The 23,062-nt window shown below is 37.4% G+C and overlaps 1 protein-coding gene across 1 annotated transcript in view; it reads left to right on the plus strand.

Moving 5' to 3' along the window:
* The window catches only part of LOC306875305 (neuron navigator 2-like), a gene marked incomplete at its 5' end in the record, with an annotated part of 89,628 nt that overhangs the window by 19,137 nt on the left and 47,429 nt on the right, over positions 1–23,062 (plus strand). The window contains 8 exons of the mRNA XM_079425773.1: positions 530–602; positions 1,850–2,066; positions 2,354–2,407; positions 4,426–4,559; positions 11,165–12,296; positions 15,456–15,568; positions 16,064–16,172; positions 16,958–17,341. Of these exons, the coding sequence (XP_079281899.1) occupies positions 530–602; positions 1,850–2,066; positions 2,354–2,407; positions 4,426–4,559; positions 11,165–12,296; positions 15,456–15,568; positions 16,064–16,172; positions 16,958–17,341 (2,216 nt within the window). The remainder of the gene's footprint in view (positions 1–529; positions 603–1,849; positions 2,067–2,353; positions 2,408–4,425; positions 4,560–11,164; positions 12,297–15,455; positions 15,569–16,063; positions 16,173–16,957; positions 17,342–23,062) is intronic.

Below are 23,062 nucleotides of genomic sequence, written 5' to 3' on the forward strand. Positions count from 1 at the left end.
ATATTGACTTCATATAATATTATGCCTTGTAATTCAATTCATAGAGAGATAGAGGATATAGATTCATTTCCTAGTAGAATCCACATGACCTTTAGGTATAGCCTATTACATCACTCTCCTCTCAGCCAATCAGATATGCTTATGCTCTGAATTGAGTGACACTAGGAGACGGCTAGGTCAGCATTAGGGCCTCTACGACGTCTCCTAGCAACAGGGCAAATGTGACACCCTCAACGATTGGCAGCAAAGGCTTTGCATACTACTTTGACTGAGCAGCCAATCTATGCTCTCTAATAACACTACAGCTCCTATAGAGCGAGTCGCATATTCAGCCACAGAGCAGATGTGAAGCAAACTCAATCTAGCCTGCAAGGAAGCAGCATCTATGCTGAACTTAACCCAGCCTGTTAGTTTTAGGTGATAATGACTCCTTTCTGTGTTTATGTGTGTGTGTGTGGTTTGTCATGATTATTTTTTTTAATGATCTCTACTGTGCTTATCAGCATTCTGTCTCATAATTTCTCTCTAGATTGAGAACATTGATGCCTGTCTGAGCTTCCTAGCAGCCAAAGGTGTGAACATACAGGGACTTTCAGCTGAAGGTAAAAACACAGTTTTTAAAATGCTTATTTACAAATTCAAGGAAGATTTTATTAACATTTTGATCTTTGATCTGTTTTTTCACTCTTTAAATTATTAAGCCAGGGTTATTTTAACCTGAGTTATCTTGTTACAAGTTTCACACTGTTCATTCTTCACCCTAGGTTAGTAGTTTAGTCAGGTTTCAAGATTTTACATCTGTAAACCAAGGGTCAATATTTATGTTTCTTTATTATTTGCATATTTATGAGGTTCAAACTTTGATTGGACAAGTACAGCACACAGGTTGTTTGGTTTTTTAAGTGCATCTTTATCATTTAATGTGTTTTTTTACCTTTTTTGTGATTTTTACATTTCCCTCAAACGGTGAAACTAAACAAAGTGCAGAAAAGTTTCTCTGACTGTCCAAAGCACATTAATACTTAATGAAGCATGAGTTGTTTAGTATATCATTGGCTGTTTGTTGCAGAAAAACTTTCAAACACCACATTTCAAACTTTGTGGCTACTGCACAAGCTTCAAATTTGTTTATACAGGGCTTTATAGTATGCAGTTTCAAAGCAGCTTCATATTAATAAACAGGAAAATAACAGTTAATGTTATAAAATGTATGAATTATGAAACAAATTAAAGTTGTAAAGCAGCTCTACAGAAGATAATTGTGTCATTATTCAGCTCAATTTAGTTCAATGTTGTTTCAGTTCAGTTCAATAACTCAGCGTTGTAAAATTAATCGATTATGAGGTCAGTTAAACTATAAGCAGCTCTATAGAGGGCAATAATGTTCTTAATTATTCATGTTATGTCAGTCATTTCAAATCTGATTCAATTTTGTTATATAACAGTGGCGATGCTGCAAAATTAGCAAAGTTTCATTCGATAGTGTCAGTGCAGTTTAATCGATAATAATACAGATTATTAATTGTCTTTTAAACCCCCAAAACGTGGTGCTAATGCCCTTTCAAAATTACAACCTGTTTAATGTAAAAAGTGACATTAGTTTAAAAGCATATCAATGAAACAATCATAAAATGGGTTTATTGTCAAGCACTCGACTGGTAGTGGCACAATGGCTGATAACTGGAAGGTTGTAGGTTCCTACAGGAAGCAAGAGTGAGGCGCTCAACACCATCATGCTGTACAGGGGACTGTGCTTGTAATTAGCGCCCTACTAATTACTTTGAGAGAAAAGTGTCTGCCAAATTATATACTAAACAACAATCTGTTGTTGAACATCTCTTCCTCACAGAGATCCGGAATGGAAATCTGAAAGCCATCTTGGGGCTTTTTTTTAGCCTGTCTCGATACAAGCAGCAGCAGCAGCAGCAGACGACGAGCAGACAGACGCACACGCAACACACACATTCACACGCTCCCTTAAGCCAGCAGAGCAGCGCCCCGGCCCAGCTGACCTCCACCTCGCATGGGACGCACACACACAAAACACAGCCAGAGATGCAGTCCAGGTAACATCTCTCTCTCTCTCTCTCTCTCTCTCTCACACACACACTCTCAATCTCTATCTATCTAGCATTCTAGCGTTCTATCTATAACGTTCTATCATTCTATCTAATGTACATATGTTATATGGATTGTTTGTGGATTGATTTGAAGCAATCTGTCTATCTAAATGTGTCTTCATTCTCTTAGCGTTGTGATTGTGTGCTGTTGTGTTAGTCATCACTGTCTGTGTTTGTCGGTCTCTCTCTTTATCTCTCTATCTTCTCTTGTTTCTCTTCTTCTTTTGATCTAGGGATGGCTCTCAGAGTAAACTCAAGTTTTCCATTGGTCAGAAAAAGTCTTCTAGGTAGCACTCTCATTCCCATCCTGTGCTCTCGTGTATTTCCTCTGCTGTCAACCTGCTCGTCATCACCCTCCTCTTCCTCACTTATTCTCTGCATGTGATTTTGTGGTCTAATTCTACTCACAAACTGAGTACTCAGTACAGTATCATTGTAATTAAATAGATCGAAATTATTATTTGCCTATATATAATGCATTATAAAATATTCATTCTTACATTGATAATGCCTAACTTTAATGTTATAATTTCATAAATAACTGTAACAACAGTTATAACTTAAAATAAAAACGTATACTGCCTTAAAACACATGGCCAACACCATATTTCAGGTGTTTTATCATGTGGCGTCTCATGTCGTCAATAGTGCATTACACTATTTAAAGCATGCGCAGGTCTTTTTTTTTTTTGCAAAAGAATGTATATATTAAAGTATTTTACAAAGCAAAGTATATTAACTGTGGTTAAAGTTATTAAAGAAAGTATATAACTGAATGCATTATGGATAATTTTATGATGCATGTGTATATTTAATAGATATCTGTTAACAGATATATTGTTAGATAGAGACATCTGTTAAATAGATAAATAAACTAGATTTATTCTAAATATAAAGAAGAATATAATGACCTGTCTTTTCCTAGAATATATCCGACCAGACAGAATATGTGGACTCTGTCAGGTGATGTTACCCAAAAACATGTCCCAGTGGAAATGTCTGCTCAGTGAGATGTGATAACTTTAAAATAACTGCTCTGTGTGATGCCCTGCTTGAGTTAATTAATTATTTATTGTGGTGTGTGATAGAAAGGTTGGGGTTGTAATTTTGATTTCAGTGAATGATGTGTTCGTGCCATCAGTCCCCAAGTGCTGCAAATGCATTTCAGATGCAAACGTGTAATGCATTTGAGATAACTACACTAAAAATACTACGAATCAACTTATTTAAAATTCCCAGTTTAAATATCAGTCCATTCTTTACTATTCCACCATTCGTTTTTGGCAACATGTGACACAATGGTGCCATCTAATGGTGGATAGTTATAATTGCAGATAAGCCTTCCACAGATACAAGATGTATTTTAGGTGAGCAGAAAAAAAAAGAAAATATCTCTTTGCTGCATACTTCTGACTAAATGTCAAGGCCACACAATAGACAGCAATGTGATTAGCATAGGTCACTACAGATGTTCCTGTATTTTACATGACATTGGCATGACATTTACCTACTTGATTGTTAGGTGAGATTAGTCTGTCAATCATGAGGCCTTAAAGGACTGACGGAGAAATGCCACATTAGAATCACAAATCTTCATCATAGAGATGTGGCTTTTTATTGATATGTTTCTTTTAAGTCAATATTTTACAATTCTTTTTCAAATATGTTAGATTTAGGATTGGTTTAGACTCTGTATATTTCAGTTTTAAGATGGGCTTTTTTAATATTAAATATTAATAATAATATTTGTCATTTATAATATGGATATATAATATTAAATATTTAGCTTCTATTCAATTCTGTCCCTGGGCAGCATCTGCACAAAACTGTGGTGTTAAACCAAATATCTAAACCTTAAACAAGGCACACAATGTTTGATTAAAAATATTTTTCTTCTTAAAATGTACCCATTTTGTGGAAGTAAATACGTTGTCAAGGGTTATTTACTGTTGCAATACTCAGAAGCACAGATCCTCCGTCACTTTGTGTAAATACAAAAAGCGCACCAAAGCAATTTAGTGTTTTTGCTGCTTGGGAGAGAAGATTCTTTAACTGGAAATTAATTGAATAAGGCTGATTCTAAAGCAAGAGACCCTGAGAAAGGCACAAACATTCAGTTTTTTAAATAGAAAAAATCTTTAAGCATTAAGCAACCACTCAGAATGCATTAGCAACCCCATCGCAATACCCTGACAAGCCCCAACAACACCTGAGCACGAGTTTTGCACCAGCAAGAAGCACACACATTTTTTTCAGAAAATGTACGAATGTTGTTGTTAATATTTTTACTCTCTCGCTGTCACAGATTACCTGGCCCCACCTCGAGGATGTCCACTGAGGGCAGTGAGAGTTCTCCTCGAGGGTCCATCAGTTCAGCAGGGAATCGCCGCAGTCAGGTGTTCAGCGATAAAGCCAAACCTGCAGCAGCTCAGGCCAAAGGTAAAGCCAACATCACAGTCTGTAAAGTGAAGTGACCTCTAAATCGAAACATTACTCATAATCTCATCTGAAAACGGCAGGTCAGGATTTCATTAAAAAAAAGCTGTTGTGTGGCAGCTAGCCTGTGAAAGTAAAACAGTTTCGCTCTGACAGATTTGAACACGCTTGTCTCTACAGACTCCTGCCAGTTTCTATATTATCTGTGATTTTATCATGCCTGGATAAAATGAATCTATTTTCTGTATTTTATTTATTCAAAAAATGCTGACCAGCTACAGCCCCTGGCAATGTTTATAGAAAAATTAGATAATAAAAAAGATAGTCTAAGGAAAGTTTCAGATGGGCTGGAAGAAAACTGTGTCTCATTTTTTAGTTATGTATGGGAAGATTTGGGATATGAATGAGGTATGTTTATGGTTTGTTTCTTTCTCCGAATGAAATTTCTTTTGTCATTTGTATTTTGAACAGTAATGGAGCAGTCTCCTCCATTTAAAGTAAAAGCTTTGGAGCTAGTCTTTATTTACTCTGTTGCCTGTGTGCACGTACACTTCTTTTTCAAAAGTTTGGGGTCTGTAAGATTTTTTAAATCAATTTAATACATTTATTTTGCAAAGATGCATTAAATTGAAATTGAAGTCTCAGTAAAAAATGTTCTTTTGAACTTTCTGTTCATCAAAGAATCCTGAAAAAAATATATCATGGTATATACAAAAAAATAAATAAGCAGTTTAACTGATTTCAACATGCATAATAATAAGAAATCAAATGTTGAGCAGCAACTCAGCATATTAGAATGATTTCTGAATGATCATGTGACACAGAGAACTGGAAAATTCAGCTTTGCCATCACAGGAATAAATAACATTTTTCACAGTATTCCAGTTTTTTACTGTATTTTAGATCAAATAAATACAACCTTAGTGAGACTTCAAAAACATAAAACAATGTCTAGATGTAAAATTTGGCTCTTGGTTAGCATTATCCAGTAGCCCACATGGCATAGGTGAAGTCAACAGAAAAACAAAAGTGGACTTTCTACAGGACGGTATTGCATTTGAAGCATTTTCTGGAATAACATGCCCTGATGAATTACACACCATAAGATAAACTGGGTCAGTTCTGAGTTCATGTTGACTTTAAGCGGTCACTGTGTTAAAACGTGCCAACCACATTTCTGTGCTGTGTGACGGAGCTGTGCTGAGTTTGGAGTAGTTAATGTAGCAGGCAGTGCTGGAAATAACTGCTTATAATGACCTTTAGTGAAGCTAGTCACACAACCCCTAGCTGAGATGTTTGAAAGATGTTGCAAATGTGCCGTATGTGTGTGTGTGTTTGGTACTGGCTGTGAAAGCAGAGTGTGCGAAGCGTAGGACGTTTCTTCATTAATTGAGCTCCAATTAGTGTGTATTGGCCCTGAGAATTTGGCAGCAGTGAAAGAGACACGGAAAGAAGAAGGTTTAACAGAAGAAGGCAGCTAACAGTAAAGATCTTTGTTGGACAGACAAGGTGAAGTCCCACAAGTCAATCATAAAAAATGGCACGGAGTCAAACATATCTCAGTACCCAACAAATATGATAGGTCCAGTGAGAGCTGAGTCCAAAAAGGTGAGAGAGAGGGGCACTCCCAAAAAAATAAATAAATAAAAATAAAAACCTGCCTAAAACTCATTGGGGACAAAGATTAGACAACAGATTCATATAAAAACGTTTCATTGGAGTCAAGTAAACCATATGTATGATTCATTTCCAATGAATCATTTGATGATTAGGGTTTTTAGAAGACAATTTAAACATACCCCATACCTGAGCCGAAAATAAAACATGCACATCCTCATTAAGATTAAAGAGATAGGTTGACAAAACAGAGAAAAAAGTAGGGTCAGGAGTACAAGGGGCATAAACTGAGAGAAATACAATATTTCTATTCTCCACCATTGTTTTTATGTGTTATTCTACCATCTGTATCACAACCTTTATCTAAAATAGTAATATTTAAAGTCCTCCGCACCAATATTAGGACACCCTTGATTTTATTATCCGAAGATTAGTGAGATACCACTTCATAAAACGTATTACACCACCTGTGTATATCCTTCTCTTTCAAATGGGATTCTTGAACTAACACTATATCAATCTTTCTTCTTCGCAAAAAATCCAGAAAACCTGTGCGTTTGTGAGGGCCATTAATATTACAACTCAGAATATTAAGGTCAGTCATAGATATCAAACAGAATTACTGCATAATAAGACAAAATACAAGTTTGAAAATAAAACCAGTTGAGTCTGCCATTAACCCGTCATTAAGCTGCCATTAAGATGCCAGCATCTCTCATCTCATTCCTAATTGGTGCAAATGCACTTCTTCTTTTTGCGGTGACCGGAGAAAAATCTGGAAAGAAAGACAGCGTTGCTCCGTCGGAAGTTTTCACCGGGGCATGAAGTCTGGCGGCCCGCAGAATGAGCTCCCTGTCCGTGTACCGCAACAGTTTAAAGATGAAAACCTGTGGTTTAGCGCGATCTGAGGAGAGCCTTGTGTACACGCGATGCGCTATCTCCACTTCAATCTCTTTGCCCGCCAGAGACAGGAGTCACGTTGGTAGCGATCTTTTCAAAAAGCCCATAGGGTCGTCCTTTTCGGAACCTTCAGGCAATCCGACCAGATGCAGATTGCTGCGCCTATTGCGATCCTGTAAGTCCACAACCTGTTGCTCGAGGCTACTCGCCTATCGTGATCTGCAACAACTTTCTTTTGTTCTCTCATCTCCCCTGTAAGAAGATCCAGTTTAGAGCATAGCGACTGAACAACTGACATGTGAGAAGCGAACTTGTTCCGCATCGCCGTCAACTCGGTTCTTCGAATGTCCTCAAAGTGTGTAACAGTGTTCGCCATCTTGTCCATCATATCATTGCTTGGATTTCTTCTTAATAGGAGAAGCCGACAGAGACAACTTCTGCTGTTTACGATTTTATGCCATCAGGGAAAGCATTATTAATGAATAAAACTTAAAATAAAACAAAAAAAAATCAGCAGAAATGGGCCAAATGTACAGAGCTCTACTCAAGTGCGACTAGGTTCATGAGCACGTCACGTGACTCCCCAAAGCAGGTTTTTCTAATGGTAGACTTTGCAAACTGCATGCCCATGTTCACTTTTTAAGAACATTTTCTTGAATAATCTGGCTTTAATATCAGACTTGTGAGCAGTTGAAGAGTTCAGATGTTTTGGTCTTGTGACAGTGAAAGTTAGTAAATGGTGTCAGCCGACCAATTCTCCCATAATGCATTTAGCTCTTTTATTTTGTGTGTGACCTGCTTAATGCAAAGCAGGGTGAGAATGTGAATCACAGAGCAAAAGAGTTTGTGTGCCATCATTCTGACACTGTTGAAACTGTTCTGAGATGACATGAGTCAAGAGAGGGATAGAAAGAAGATTTAAAGTTTGAAAATGTTAAAGCAGGCAAGAAAAAAATAGCTTTTTATGTTTTCAGTTTGAAATAAATTTTCTAGACCCATAAGTATATTTAAATTCAGTTCTGTAAAAAGTAGTATTTATAGTTGTAATTTTCTGCAATTTTATACAGTTTGATTTTGTATTATTTTAAAGCAGCAGTTTTTATTATTTTGTTTTATTTTATTTTGTTTTGTTTTGTTTTTATACATTATGTAATTGTTCCATTAAAGGGATAGTCTACCCAAAAAAATTAACATCATTTACTCACCCTCATGTTGATCCAAATTCTTCTGTGGGACATTGGGGGGAAAAGTATTTTAAAGAATGTTGGTGACCAAACAGTTCCCATTGGTTTCCTAAAAAAAGTACAATGGAACTGGATATGAAGAAAGAAGAATAAAGAAGATGATACAGGTTTAGAACAACATGAGGGTGAGTAAAATGTTAATTTGTGGGTGAACTATTACCTTATGGTCCATATGCTGTTTAAGTCTTTATTTATAGCAATTGCTGTATTTGTGTATAATATTGGCTTAATGAAATACTAGCCTAATCAGGCATGTTTACATGATGAATACAAGATACAAATATGACTAATAACATTTGGAATTTTCTTACAATCACATGATGACTATTCAATAACTGAGGAAAATGAAAAAACTTACAAGGTGCAATATGAAACAGGCATGATGTGTTTATTGGTGGGCTCTCGTGGGGTGGTCATCTGAGACTAATGATAGCTGTTATTCTGCCGTGGAGAAATAATCACTTAAATATGGGCGTTTAGAGGAACTGAGAGGGGCCACAAACCCTGAGGGCAGAAAGTTGCTCTAGACTTTCCTAATGACATGAGGGCGACAGCAAGATTATTTCTGCCCAAAGTTTTGCAGTTTATTGTCATGTGATCTGTTTCTGGACAGCAACTGCTCAACTTTTTCTCTTTTTCTCAACTACGGTCTTTTTCTGACCTATCCCCTTCTCGGCCCCTCTCTTTCCTCTCTCTACCTATTGGAAGTCATTAGTGGTCTGACCCACTTCTCTCTGGCTGGCATGGCTAATTGGACCTTAATCACTTCATAATTGCTGCTTTGTTTCTGTGTCGCTCATTAAATGCCAAACTGAATGAGTTGAGAACAGTGTTTTTATCCCCATGTCAGATAGTTTAATAAAATATACAGACAAACGCTGAACCTGAAAAATAATAAATAATTTGAGTGAAATCAGTTGATTTTTAGTCAAAACCTTTACATTCAGTCTAAACAAGTGCTTACCAGAAGTTTGTAGCTACAGTAATATTATGTGAAATAATATTTTCGTCTGTTTAAAATTATATATATCTGAATAAAAAATGCATAAAGTATCTGTGAGAAACATCCAGCACTCCGACTAGGCACTAAACCTTTAGTTTTTGATCTCATTTGTAATGTGCAGTATTAGTATATGCTCAGATGTTTTAGATTTTTGTATTCAGTTTTTGGGTACTTCAGGTCTTTTTTTTTTTCTGGGTCTGGACCACCGGCCGGCTGACAGAGAGTGTGTTGAGTGTGATCTAGAGGCTCAGAGGGAGGGGGCTGGACAAAGGGACAGTGGGGTTTCTGTGCGAGAATTCGCCAGTGTTTCCAGTTACTGTTTTATTTGCAGTGTAGCTCCTCGACTACTGAGACACTACAGGCTGGACTGACGCTGGAACCAGTTCATTTTAACAAATGGACCTGCCAGGTGAATGAGAGACAGATAACATGCTGATTTCACTTTCATTTTTATGTTTTTTTTTGCTTTACAGTGAAGAGGAACATTTTCCATGATTATAATTTACACTTTTAGTCTATTTCATATGAGCAATACATGTCATTCTGCAAGGTTTGGCTAATTTTACTGTTTGTTTTCAAATACTTTATATAACTCTGTTGTGCTAAAATGCATATCTGTTTATTTCATCAGTTAACACTGGCTAATTATAGATTTTCATGCATTATTAAAAATTTCTGTTTTGGTATGATTTATATATCAATGTCAGTTATTTAACGGAAGTTTTCATTTTGTATGTCACACAGAGCACAATAGCTAAATTTGGCCTCCAGTGTTTGAATGGGCATTAAAGTCTTACTCGCTGTGTTAGTGTAAACAGTTTAGAATGGATTTCAGTCGCCTGTCTGCTGCTCACTATTAGAATAACATTAGCTCATGAGTAACCAGCCTTTTATGGTCAGGGAGAACAGTTTCAATATTCATCTCTGGTTAAAAGTTAAAAACTTTTCTCCTGTTTTTCATAGCCTTTGATTAAATTTGCTTTAATTTCGGCTTTATTTCCCTGGTTCCCAGGTTCTTTTTCCACAACATCTATTTGGTTTTGGGATGTGATCTTTAGGACTGACTGTTCATCAGTGTTGTTGTTGTATCTGTTATAGTAATGATGTATGTGTCAATGCAATGCCAAGAGACTTTCTCATATATAATGTTATGTGTTCCATAATTATGAAAAACCACATGACATCTGATCAGACTGTTAGACTCGTTTGCAAAAATGAGATTTTGATTGGATTTCAAACACATATCGATGCAGTGTGTCTGCAAAAATGCATAGATGCAAATGTAACTTATTTAAGTTTAAGTACTTAAACTGAAATAAAAATAAATGGAACTTAAATAGAATGTTAAAAAGAACATTAAAATATAAAAGCACATGAAAAACTAAAATGAATACTGACCTGTCCATTTTAATAGAACAATGTTTTTGTTGTTGTTGTTATTTTGTGTTCACTTGCTGTGGTTTTCATGCATTTCATATATTATGTTTTTATTTATTTATTTATTTGCCCATCTTGACCAGGACTCTTATTGTATTTCAATGGGACCTTCCTGGTTAAATAAATGATAAAAAATGAAATAAATAAAATACATGTTAATTCAAAATATGAACAACTCCTATATGTATGTGTATAAACTAAAATAACATTGGACCATTATTTCAAACTGAAAAGCTTTTCCTGATTTTAATTTAAATTCAGATTTCATGGTACAGATATGAATGTGTGTATGAACTGTTCTTCACTCCCTCTCACATCTGCAGTCCAACTTTCTCCATGACTGTTTTATCCTGTCTCTCTGATTTTCCTGTGTTTCACTGTCACCTCTCATGTCGTTTCCTCTCCAGAATCATCCGAGAGTGTCTCCTCACAAGGCGTGACTGAGCACACTCTGTCATCCCTGGCGTCCGCATGCACCTCTGTTAGCACCAGCACTGTGGCATCTTCATCTTCATCATCATCATCAGCCATCCCTCAGCCCAACTCGAGTAGCAAACCCTGGAGAATCAAATCTCAGAGCACCAAGCACACTGCTACCTCCACCGCTACCTCCACGGTGCTTTCCATCATACCAGATCTCCAAGCCAAGCAGCCTGTGCCTGCAGAGCCGCCACCGAAAGCTGTGCCTCAGAAGTCCATGCTGGAGAAACTCAAACTTTTTAACAGCAAAGGAGGCTCCAAGTCATCTACGCAAGCAGAGGGTGCCGTTGCACCAACAGGAGGAAAATATGCCGGTTTGGTTTTGGATCGAGTCGGTTCCAGTACAGAACCCATTGAGGAAATGGATAGTAATGTCAGACCCACAAACGGATCGAGTGCCGTTACGATGACAACCAGCAGCCCAAAGATTGCACTAAAGGGCATTGCGCAACGGACATTTAGCCGGGCGCTCACGGCGAAAAAAGCCTCAGCTAAAGCTGTAGATAAAGAAAAGGAAAAAGAACGAGCTAAAGAGAAAGACAAAAATGGGAAAGAGGGCTCAAAGCATGTCCCTTCCTCAGAAAAGGTAGAGATCAAAGAAGAAGTTAAGGAGGAAATTGTTTCCTCAAGCAGAGTTGCTCCCTCCGAGGCAGAGCCCAGGAAAGCCTCCAAGATTGCCAGCTTCATACCCAAAGGTGGCAAAGTGGGCGGTACCAAGAAAGATAGCCCCGCCCCTGTGCAAAGTGGAATTCCAAAACCAGGAAGTAAAAACACTGGAAACGGAGCAGTAAAAAGTTCAGTGTTGTCCCTCGGCGGTAAAGACAATGAGAGGCCTCGCAGTATGCATCTGGGAGGGGGTCTGGGACTTCATAGGGACAGACGGAATTCCTCGTCCTCTTCCAGCCTGGCTTCCACCGAGGGGAAAGGACATCACAGCGCCGCCCTGGTGGCCAATGGAACGCAATCCACAGCCTGCAACACAGTCAGTGTGCAGCTGCCTCAGCCACAGCAACAGTACAACCACCCCAACACTGCCACTGTAGCACCCTTCATGTACAGGTGAGACTCGTACTGGGATTTTCTGCTGGAGGATAATAAAACAGATTTAGATCAAAGGAGAAACTCGAGCCAGATCTAGAGATCATAGGGGGGTCTTTTGACTTGGACCAGTAAGTAGCCACAAAGTAACCGACTAACTGAAACTGGACTAATAAAAATAGTTTTTGTTAACTGAAGCAACGCTATAAAAAATCTAAGCAACAAAAAAAGCTATAAAATAATACTAAATATAAATATCTTTAAAAAACTTAAAATTGAAAAATTAGATATGTTGCTTTGGCAACAAACTGAAATAAAATAAGCTAAGTTACTAAAATATGACTGAAATAAAGTAAATTCAGTCTAAATAGTAGGGGTGTCCCCGACTAAGGTTTTTCATAGTCGAATCGGAATTTTCGAATCTTGGCAATATTCGACTGATAGTCGAATCATGTGTTTGGGGGCGGGGCAAAATACATTACCAAGAGACAGTCATGATTACTGACGCTAACACACAGGGAAAATGTGTAATGGACACCTTGCAGATACAAAAATAACGTTTTATGTTTTGATTAAAAGATACTTAACATTAAAGCCAGCGAAACCCTAATAATTCAAAACATTTTTACAACAGTGCTCTCATTATAACGTTATGTAGGCTATATGACAGTAGTTATTAATGTTCTGCATTTCTGTTTTGAGCTGCGCGCGCTGAAGATGACCAGTAGAATGAAGCATTTGATAGCAGTTTTTTAATCAGTGGGATTTAACTAATTTATCTAATATAGAATACGCATCGTTATTTATAAAACATAACGTTAATATTACTACTTACAGGCTATCTGCACAGAATGCCCCGAATGCAGAAGTGAACGCATCTGCACGGCTCTGAATTATCCTTTTGTGGACGCGTTCACGCAACAACGTGTTGAAACACGGCAACCAAACTCAAAAAATTCACAGCGTTTTATTATAATAGTGTTCTTATAATGTTATGTATATGACAGTCCCTGTTATAGTTATTAATATTATGCATTGTTTTTTGTACTGCTCGCGCTGTGCGTTGATAATCACTGTACAATGAAGCACTTTACTTCAGCGCGATGCATCTTATGCAAGATAAAATAATACACAATATATAACCATTAGGCCATGGGGAAGTCATGGCCTAATGGTTAGAGTGTCGGACTTGTAATCCAAAGGTTGCGGGTTCGAGTCTCGGGCTGACAGGGATTGTAGGTGGGGGGAGTGAATGTCCAGCGCTCTCTCCACCCTCAATACCACGACTGAGGTGTCCTTGAGCAAGGCACTGCTTACCAGGCGCCGCAGCATAAATGGCGGCCCACTGCTCCGGGTGTGTGTTCACTGCTGTGTGTGTGCACTTTGGATGGGTTAAATGCAGAGAACTAATTCCGAGTATGGGTCACCATACTTGGCCGTATGTCACTTCACTTTCACTTTCATAATCCGGCTGCCATATTTTGAAATCACTTATACCCCACCTGATCGAAAAAATCCAGTCTTTAACTCTGTCTGTGTCAGTTTGAGTCTTGTTAAAGTTTTAAATCCCTGCCGCCAAGATGCTTCTCTGTCGGTCACGGATTATGGAAAGTGAAACTTAACTTAAATCTATAGGGGTGGTTGGATTTATTCACGCACGTTAAAATATTTATTTAAAGCTTCTTTCTTTACAAATTTTTTATTTATATACAGCATTATCATAATAGGCTGTATATTAACTTATTGGGAGAAAACCAGTAGTTCTATGTGAAATCAGACATTTGCACCCCCATATAGCCAAAATGGCATGATCATAACACCCCGCGAATATTCGACTGTGAGATTGGGAGTCGAATCAGGCTCCTCATATCGAAGCATCAATCTCCGACTATTCAGGGTCACCCTTACTAAATAGAAATATAAAAATAAAATAAAAAATATATAAAAATAGAAATAAAACTAATAACAATAAACTCACATTTAAATCATAAAAATAAACACTAATTCAAAATATTCATTAAAATAATAACAGTATATGAGTAATAATAAATTTTGGGAAAATTTTGATACATATATGAATGTGGTTTGAAATATGTTTGTTAAAATCAGATTTAATCTGTATTTTGCTGTTAACTAAAATTGATTCTCTAAAAAAGCCATAGCTTCAATTTTCTTCTCTCACAAATACAGTCCAAACAAAGGAAGAAAAAAGAAAGTTAGAAATGTTACCTTAACAAAAAAGGCTAATTTGAAGTAAAATTAAAACTGAAAAAAAAGAAAAAAAAAAGCTAATAAAGTGACAAATTGCTAAAACAAACTAAAATTTGAATGAATACTGAAGATTTAAAATAGAATATAAATAATACTAAAAAAAAAAAAAAAAAAAAGTCGTGACGTATTGTCAAGTATGGTGACCCATACTCGAAATTGGTGCTCTGCCTTTAACCCATCCAAGTGCACACACACAGCAGTGAGTAGTGAACAAATCCACACACACACACACACCGTGAACACACACCCGGAGCAGTGGGCAGCCATGCTGCGGCGCCCGGGGAGCAATTGGGGGTTCGGTGCCTTGCTCAAGGGCACCTCAGTCGTGGTATTGAGGATGGAGAGAGCGCTGGACATTCACTCCCCCCACCTACAATTCCTGCCGGCCGGGGGCTCGAACTCGCAACCTTTCGATTACGAGTCCGACTCTCTAACCATTAGGCCACGACTTCCCCTGCTTAGATAAGACTGCTTAGAAAGCACCAAAAAAAAAGAAAAAAAACAGCATCCACAAGACCTTAGTAGCTGAATAGCAACCTCCTGACAACCACACAAAACCAAAACACAATCACATACATATCAGATAGACAGATATATAAAATGAATTCATGCCAAAACAGAAGCAGAATGTTACTAATTTGTATTTAGTTTATGAGACTGACACTGTAAAACTCATTGTAAATGGCTGTAGTAAGTGTGCATGCATGCTCATGTGTATGACTCCCCGTCAGGCTCAGCTGTGAAGCGTTTGACTGGTATTTCCTCTGAAACAGACCTGTTGCCCTGTATTTGTTTTCCATAAAGGATTCCTTTAGTCAGGCCATGACTTCTGCTGACTAGAATGTCACAGAAAATGTGTGTGCATCTACATGAATGAAATCTTTTTTAATTTTAACCCCTGTGTTTTAGGTCTCAGAATGAGGCAGATGGAAACATTGGCACAAACCCGAGCTCTGGATGTCATAGCAGTGACTCCAGTAGCTTCAGTAAGATCAACCAGTCTTCTACTGAGGACCTGTCAGGTAACCTGTTCATTTCATATCTGATGAAGTGTAACACATTAATCTGATAGTCTAAAACCTTTTCCTGTTTATAATTATAATAATCAATGCACCATTTGGACAAAAAAAAAGCAATTCAAGACTGATATTGATGATGATGTTCTGAAGTGTATATCAAGCAAGAAATTGAGGGAAAATGTAAGTTGTTTTACAGTTAGTCTTCTATACTCCCATAGCCTGCATTTATTTGATCAGAAACACAGGAAAAAATTAATGTATTCATGTGATGGCAAAGCTGAATTTCAGCAGCCATTACTCCAGTCTTTATTGTCACATGTTGCTTCAGAAATTATTTTAATATGTTGATTTGTTGCTCAAGAAACATTTATTATTGACAGTCAGTGTTGAAAACAATTGTTACGATTCTTTGATGAATAGAAATGATCCTAAACTGTTGAACAGTGTTTAAATACTGACATATGATATAAAAAGTGAAAATGAATGCCCTATTTTCAGGTGAAGATCCAGAGACCAGACGTCTGAGGACTGTCAAAAATATTGCTGACCTGCGACAGAATTTAGAAGAGACCATGTCAAGTTTGCGGGGGACGCAAATCACACACAGGTAGATGAATCTATTTCTGACTTTTCACAGTCTGATTGTAGCAGGAGAACTTTCAGAGAGAAAGCGATTAGAAGATGGTTCTATGGTGAACCATGAAGCTTTAACAGTGAGGGAAAAAGCATATTATTCCCAAATTCAACTGGCAAAGACACAGGCTGCCATAAAAGCACACTTTTTTTCTCACAGTATTTTATCTTTTGAGACAGGAACAAGTAACCTTTCCTTCCTCAGCTTGACTCTTTTAACTGTAAATGACTAAATGAATAGAGTCTGTCCACCGGCTCCACCATGCTCTTTCCATCTCTATTCTTAAAACCTTCTTTGTTCCTCTTTTTTGATTATTCATCTGATTGACCCAGACTGCATTGCTATGATGGCATCATGCTGTAATTGTGAACTGCTTAAAAAGTAAATTTTAGGGCAAAATGAGAGCAGCAAGGCATTTTTTTTCCTGAGGTGTCAGGATATTGGTTACAATTCCTCAGTACTATGAATAAAACATTTCCTCATATAAGTGAAGTTAATATTGTAATTGAATACTGTTTTGGTGAAAAATATCATGGTAAATGCGGTTTCCTGGATTTAACTATACTACAACAGCCTACAAATGTTGGTAAAACTGGGTACAAGCCACTCCTGTAATAAAAACAACTAATAACATGGTATTTTTTGAAGAAACCATGGTATAACTATTGATACCATGGTACATTTTAGCTCTTAAATTGGTCATATGAATTTGATTTTATATTGACTTAAGTGAATTTGAAATGTTCTTTCTCTCTCAGCACACTGGAGACCACTTTTGATGGTAGCGTTACTACTGAAATGAGCAGTCGTAGCATCCTCAGCATGGCATCTCGCTCCGCGCCGCTGTCCTGGGCCAGTCGCATGGGCCAGTCCAGCCCCCGTCTACAAGCAGGAGATGCTCCTTCGGTTGGTAACGGGTATCAGTCCCGCAGCGGTGGTGTGGCTTCCGGCCAGGGCCGGTATCTGTACCAGGCTCCTCTACGGAAGCAGCTGGCAGCGCGTGGGAGCACCCTTTGTGGCCTGGAGCTGGGAGACAGGGTGGAAGATCTGGAGCTGGCAGGTGTGGGGCTGGAAATGAGCGGCTACATGAGTGATGGAGATGTGCTGGCTAAGAACGCCCGCTCTGATGAGCTGAGCAGCGGGTAAGTGTGAAGATGATTGGCACTGGTTAAGATGGATGACTAATGGGGTTTTCCAATAGCTGATAATTATGGGCTTTTACAGTATGAAGTTAAGTTGAGATGAAAGGAAAATTAAAAGGCAATTTAAAGGTACACAGCGTAATTTACACAAGTGGTAATTCTTTGTTAGTCCTTGATTATTATTCACAGATTTCACAGAAGTGCCTAAAGGGAGCAGATTTGGTGTAATATCTGTATTAAAGGTCAGTTCAGTTTACCGTAACGAGTGTTGACATGTTCATAAATTTGTACATTGCCATATGGCATAAAACTTATCAAATGGTTATATAAACTTATCCATGCTTTCTGTGAAACTCTTTTAAGTGGATATTTGAAGTGTTTTATTGCAGCCACTAGATGGTGATATGGCTCTCTAAATATGAATTTGCATGTTGTTTTCTTAGGTCCAATGCATTTTCATATTGATATTCTAAATCAGTGCATGACTACCAGGGTCAGAAATGAACTTTTCCATTTTGGGGCAATATTTGCCTCTTGGAATTGATTGATTTTTTTGTTTGTTTTACTTCGTAAGGACAGTTTTTTTGCTTACCTTATTAAATATAGCCTATTGGGCAGAATTAACCAAATTTTATATTGTTTTAGTAAATGCACAATTTTAGAAAAGGATATACCATTCAGAATTTATAGTTATAACAACCCTCAAGTTGTTCCAAACTTGTATGCATTTCTTTCCTCTGGTGAACACAAAATAAGAAGAATGTTGGTAACCAAACATTTGCTGGTAGCCATTGACTTCCATAATATATTTTTGGGACTTTGTGTGTTTTTACGTTGGCATTAGTGTGAATCAGCATTGTCCTGATTCACTGGGTCAATTCTCACGGGGAGATTTGAATCCAGTTGTATTTCAGAGACACATATGACGTCTAATGACGCAGGTGAACACATTAAATGCAATGAATACTGTCACCTTGCGGCTCTGGTCCTTAGGCAGTAATAAAAGCAGCTTTATTGCATGTGCTCTCCTCTGTCCTGAGTGTACAGATCGAAGGGGCAGTATAACAGATTTACCGCCCCCTTCATGCTGAAACAAGCTCTCTGCATACCTTGGCTGTGATAATGTGCAATTTAAACCTCTTGTGTTATTATTTCTCCACAATCACAGTCTTCCTGTTTGGTTTGAACACTACAAACCATTCTAGTGCTTCTAACATTACCAGATTATAGAGAAGGGGCCAGGTGACAGGCTGCAATTACACCTGGACATAAGCCTGACGTCTGGATGCAAATTATCACTTAGATGGTCATTAATAAACATCTGACAAAATCCAGGCATCAAAAACCTGTCAAATTCACGGTTTTGTTCACTTTTACTGCACTCGTCTGGGTGCTATTGTAAATCTGACATTTTGAATGTGAAGTCCTTAACACTGACATTTAACTGAAAAAAGGAATCTCTTGTGTGCTTTGATAAATGTCTCTTAAACTAGAGGATCTCCTGCACAATGGATGATGTCATGAGCATTGAGGGAAGTGAGATTGCTATTGGAGGGCTATATAGATCTTGAAGTGCACTAACATGTTTGGACCAGATCACTCATGGAAAGAGGCTCTCGTGATACTGCTGATGGATCTGATTTCCCAGGTCTCAAAGTGATTGTTTTCACAGTCCAATCAGGACTGACGGGTTAAAAGACTTCACCTCAGGCTGCTCTATATATGAACACATATGGGTTGAGCTAATATGATCTCCTTCCTCTGTTCATGACGGCACTTTGATCATGGAGAGACAGGTTTGTCACATTACATCATATGTATCACGCTGAAATTAATATGCTCTTTAGTTAAAAGACGCTAACATGTGACTGACATTGTGGTTACAGCCTCTGTGAGGCTATTGAGATTACTGTAAAGCAAATAATCATCTGAAATAAGATGGAAATGCTGTAAATCATGTCACTTGTTGAAGTTTGTCTATAGCTAGTCTGAACGCATTTATAGCTTTTAGTTTGTTTGGTATTTGCACAGTTATGTTGTTTTTTTTGTTGGTTTTGCTTTAGTACAGTAAGTCAGAAAACACATGCTAAGACCATGGTGTTCCTCTCCAAACACACATTATACAGTAGCTGTCAGATCATCAGTACTTTATATCATCAGGTCTTGTTTACATAGAAACAAACACACACACACTCACACACATTTTGTAGTTTTAAAGTGTGAATTCAATTAGAAGATTGCCTGATTTTTTTCATATTCAGGTATTGGGGATAAACTATCATTATATCATTATATTTTATATAGGCTGTTGTTTTGCATTTGAATTTAATCTGTTTTCATTTTTAAAGATTTTTATTGATTGAAATAATTTTTATCCCTCGATCACCCAGATTTCACCAGAAAAAAAGAGGATGAATTAATCAAACCTGATTTGGGTTATTGATATTTTTTCAGTCATTTTTAGAATTTAAATTTGAATTCTTAACTTAATATAATATATTATAATTTATTGATTTATTTTTTATTTCAATAACTTGTAATAAAATTATATGAAAAGTTATTTTCATATAATTTTCATGACTATATATATATATATATATATATATATATATATGTATATACATATACAGTCATGGCCAAAAATGTCGGCACCCTTGGTAAATATGATCAAAGAAGGCTGTGAAAATTAATCTGCATTGTTAATCCTTTTGATCCTTTATTTAAAGAATTCACAAAAATCTAACCTTTCATTGGATAATAAGAATTTAAAATGGGGGGAAATAAATAAAGGATCAAAAGGATCACATCATTCGTATTTACTAAGGGTGCTGATATTTTTGGCCATGACTATTTGTATACATTCCTGTATGTATACACACACACACACACACACACACACACACATATATATATATATATATATATATATATATTCCCTCTTTAATTTTCATTAATTTATCTCTTTATAATTAAATATAAATATATATAGAAATGTATAATATATATATAAAAAAAATTACAGCCATACTTCCTTTAAAAATGATCAGCCCTTTTACCCTACAAATGTCAGACTCCGACATTGAATCTGTGTCATCAATTTAGTCTTAACTCGCCTCTTAACTTTCTTTCCTGTTCCTTCTCTCTTTCTCATCCTCTTCCCCTCATGTGCTGCCCTTCTCCCAAAACCCCTCCAGGCTCTCTTGTTCATGGGGTGGGGGTTGTGTTTATGTGAGGGTGTGTGTGTGTGTTTTGGGGAAGGGGGTAGTTGGTTTAGCCTCCTCCCTCTTCACCAAACAGTCCAGCGAACCGGCACAAACTTTAGCCACTCACATACAGAAGAGTAGAGACAGAGAATATACTCCAGCACTAGAGAAACACATGCAAAACATATTCATAACCTCACAAGCTAATGCAAACAAACACCTGACGGAGTGTGTATTTCCCACGGGATCTCACCTGTGTTTTGGCAAATTAAACATCTGATGGATTTTTAACACTGAAAGGTATGTCAGTCATTGTTGTCAACTTGTTTTATTGTTATCATGTGACCATTAATGCTTTTAGAGATTGTAAATGTAAATAAATTACATTTAAATTTAGAGGTTTAGGTTTCTGTGTTATCTTAGTGTTTAGTGTAATTGTCCTAGTAGTACCAAGAGCAAGAGCACATGTTAAAAAACAAAGTAAGAGCAAATGTTATGAAAATATGTCTGAAATAAAATCTGGGTCATATCTCACCACAAAATAAAATTCTTAAAAATATTTTTTGCGTTTGTTACATTTATTTTTGTAGTATTAATGCATTTATTATATATTATATCATATTCATGCATTTTATTATACTATGTCCTAGCAACTCTACACTTTTTACATGTACATTTGCAAGCATTTTAAGCAGTGATTTCATGGCAATTAAGAGTTTATGGTGAAATATAACCTAGACATTTTTGTGAGATTCACCTACTTACTCTCAGAAATGTGGAGGGAAATTGAGAGTTGGAGGTATGTGGAGGTGGTCTTAAGTAGAGATGTTGCACCGTTAGCTGTCTGGAGGTTTTTGGCAAACTATAAAGCCACAGTATTCCAGCAGCTCGTTCTCAATATGATGTGGCAGTATTTTACACAAAGAGGCACTGTACCGACTCACAACCACACACTAACACACCTTGAGTTAGTCTGAGTTACTCTTACCTTGAGTTAGTCTGTTGAGTGTGAAGACTGGGGAGTTTATTCCAGTGTCCAGTGGGAACTGTAGCAGAGTGAGTGACTGCGAGCAGCGAGGAGTCTAGTGACAGGGCAAATATTTGGAAGAGTATCCGGTTTTGTTTTAGTTATTTGCAGGTTTATTTTTCTCCAGGTAGCCCTTTCACCCACCTAAACCTTATAGATGTGTGTGTGAATGAATGAATGAATGGATAAAGACATGAGTGACAGCAGCAGTTGATGATGGTTGTTACACATTTTTGGATGCTTTTTATTATCTGTACAAGAATAGTATGTGTATATGGGTAATCATTTGTTCATGTATGTGTGATTATCATTTATGATTTATGTGAAGTCTTGTCTGAAGACATTATGGATAATTTTCCTTTTTTCGGAGCGACTGTGAATCATTGACCCCACTAACCTCATGCTGCGCGCACACACACACACACACACACACACATGTTGTTTTTTGTGGTTTATGGGGACTCTCCATAGGCGTAATGGTTTTTATACTGAACAAACTGTGTGTGCTATTGCCCTACACCAACCCTACACCTAAACTTAGCCCTCACAGGAGACTTTGTGCATTTTTAGATTTTCAAAAAAACACCATTTAGTATGTTTTTTAAGCCTTTTGAATTACGGGGACATAGGCAGTGTCCTCATAAACCACCTTCATATTGTAATACCTCTGTCATACCCATGTCATTATACAAATTTGTGTCCTCATAAACCACATAAACATGCACACACACACACACACTTCCTGCTGCCTGATTCAAACCAGTGGAGGGTTGGATGTCATGAGGGCTCTATTAGTTGAAAGACTGTTTAGCTTAGTTTTTAACTGAGTTGATCATTACTAGTTCTGCTGCTGACTTCCCTTGAACATCCCATTTGCCCTAAAAATTTAGAGAGAAAAAAACCCCGATACTGCATTTTCTTTAGACTGATTATAATGAATATAATTCTCTGCATTGTTCTTTTTTTACTGGTATGATATGCTCACCAGCATTAGTAGCAAAGATTTAATAATATAATATAACATAACAATATATTTCAATTATCTAGATAATGTAGAGTTCCCTATCTGTCGGTCACTACGAGTTATGTCGTGACGACATAGGGGATTTACTTGGAAGCCCCAATCATCTCTGACTAAAGAGAAAACGCCAATGAAATTGGCTAGTGGATTTTGCATACCTGAGCCACTCCCCGTACATACGGGTATAAAAGGGCGACAGGTGCATCCACTCATCAGATTTTTGCTTCGGAGCCAAGTGGATGAAGACGGTTGTGCCATTCTCCACAAGCCTCATCTTTGTTTTTGTTCCTGTTGGCGTCACGGTGCAAACAGCGGAGTCCCTTCTCCAGCGATTCCCCTGGGCACTTCAACTAAAAGAGCAAATTCTGAAAGAGCAAAATCACGGACGATCGCGTCTTTTTCAAGATGCCGTTTCGTCCGTGTCCTCTTGGTTGCGGTCGTTTCCTGTCCGCGGATGACGGACACGATCG

Source organism: Barbus barbus (assembly GCF_936440315.1).
Source record: "Barbus barbus genome assembly, chromosome: 1".
NCBI classification, from domain to species: domain Eukaryota; kingdom Metazoa; phylum Chordata; class Actinopteri; order Cypriniformes; family Cyprinidae; genus Barbus; species Barbus barbus.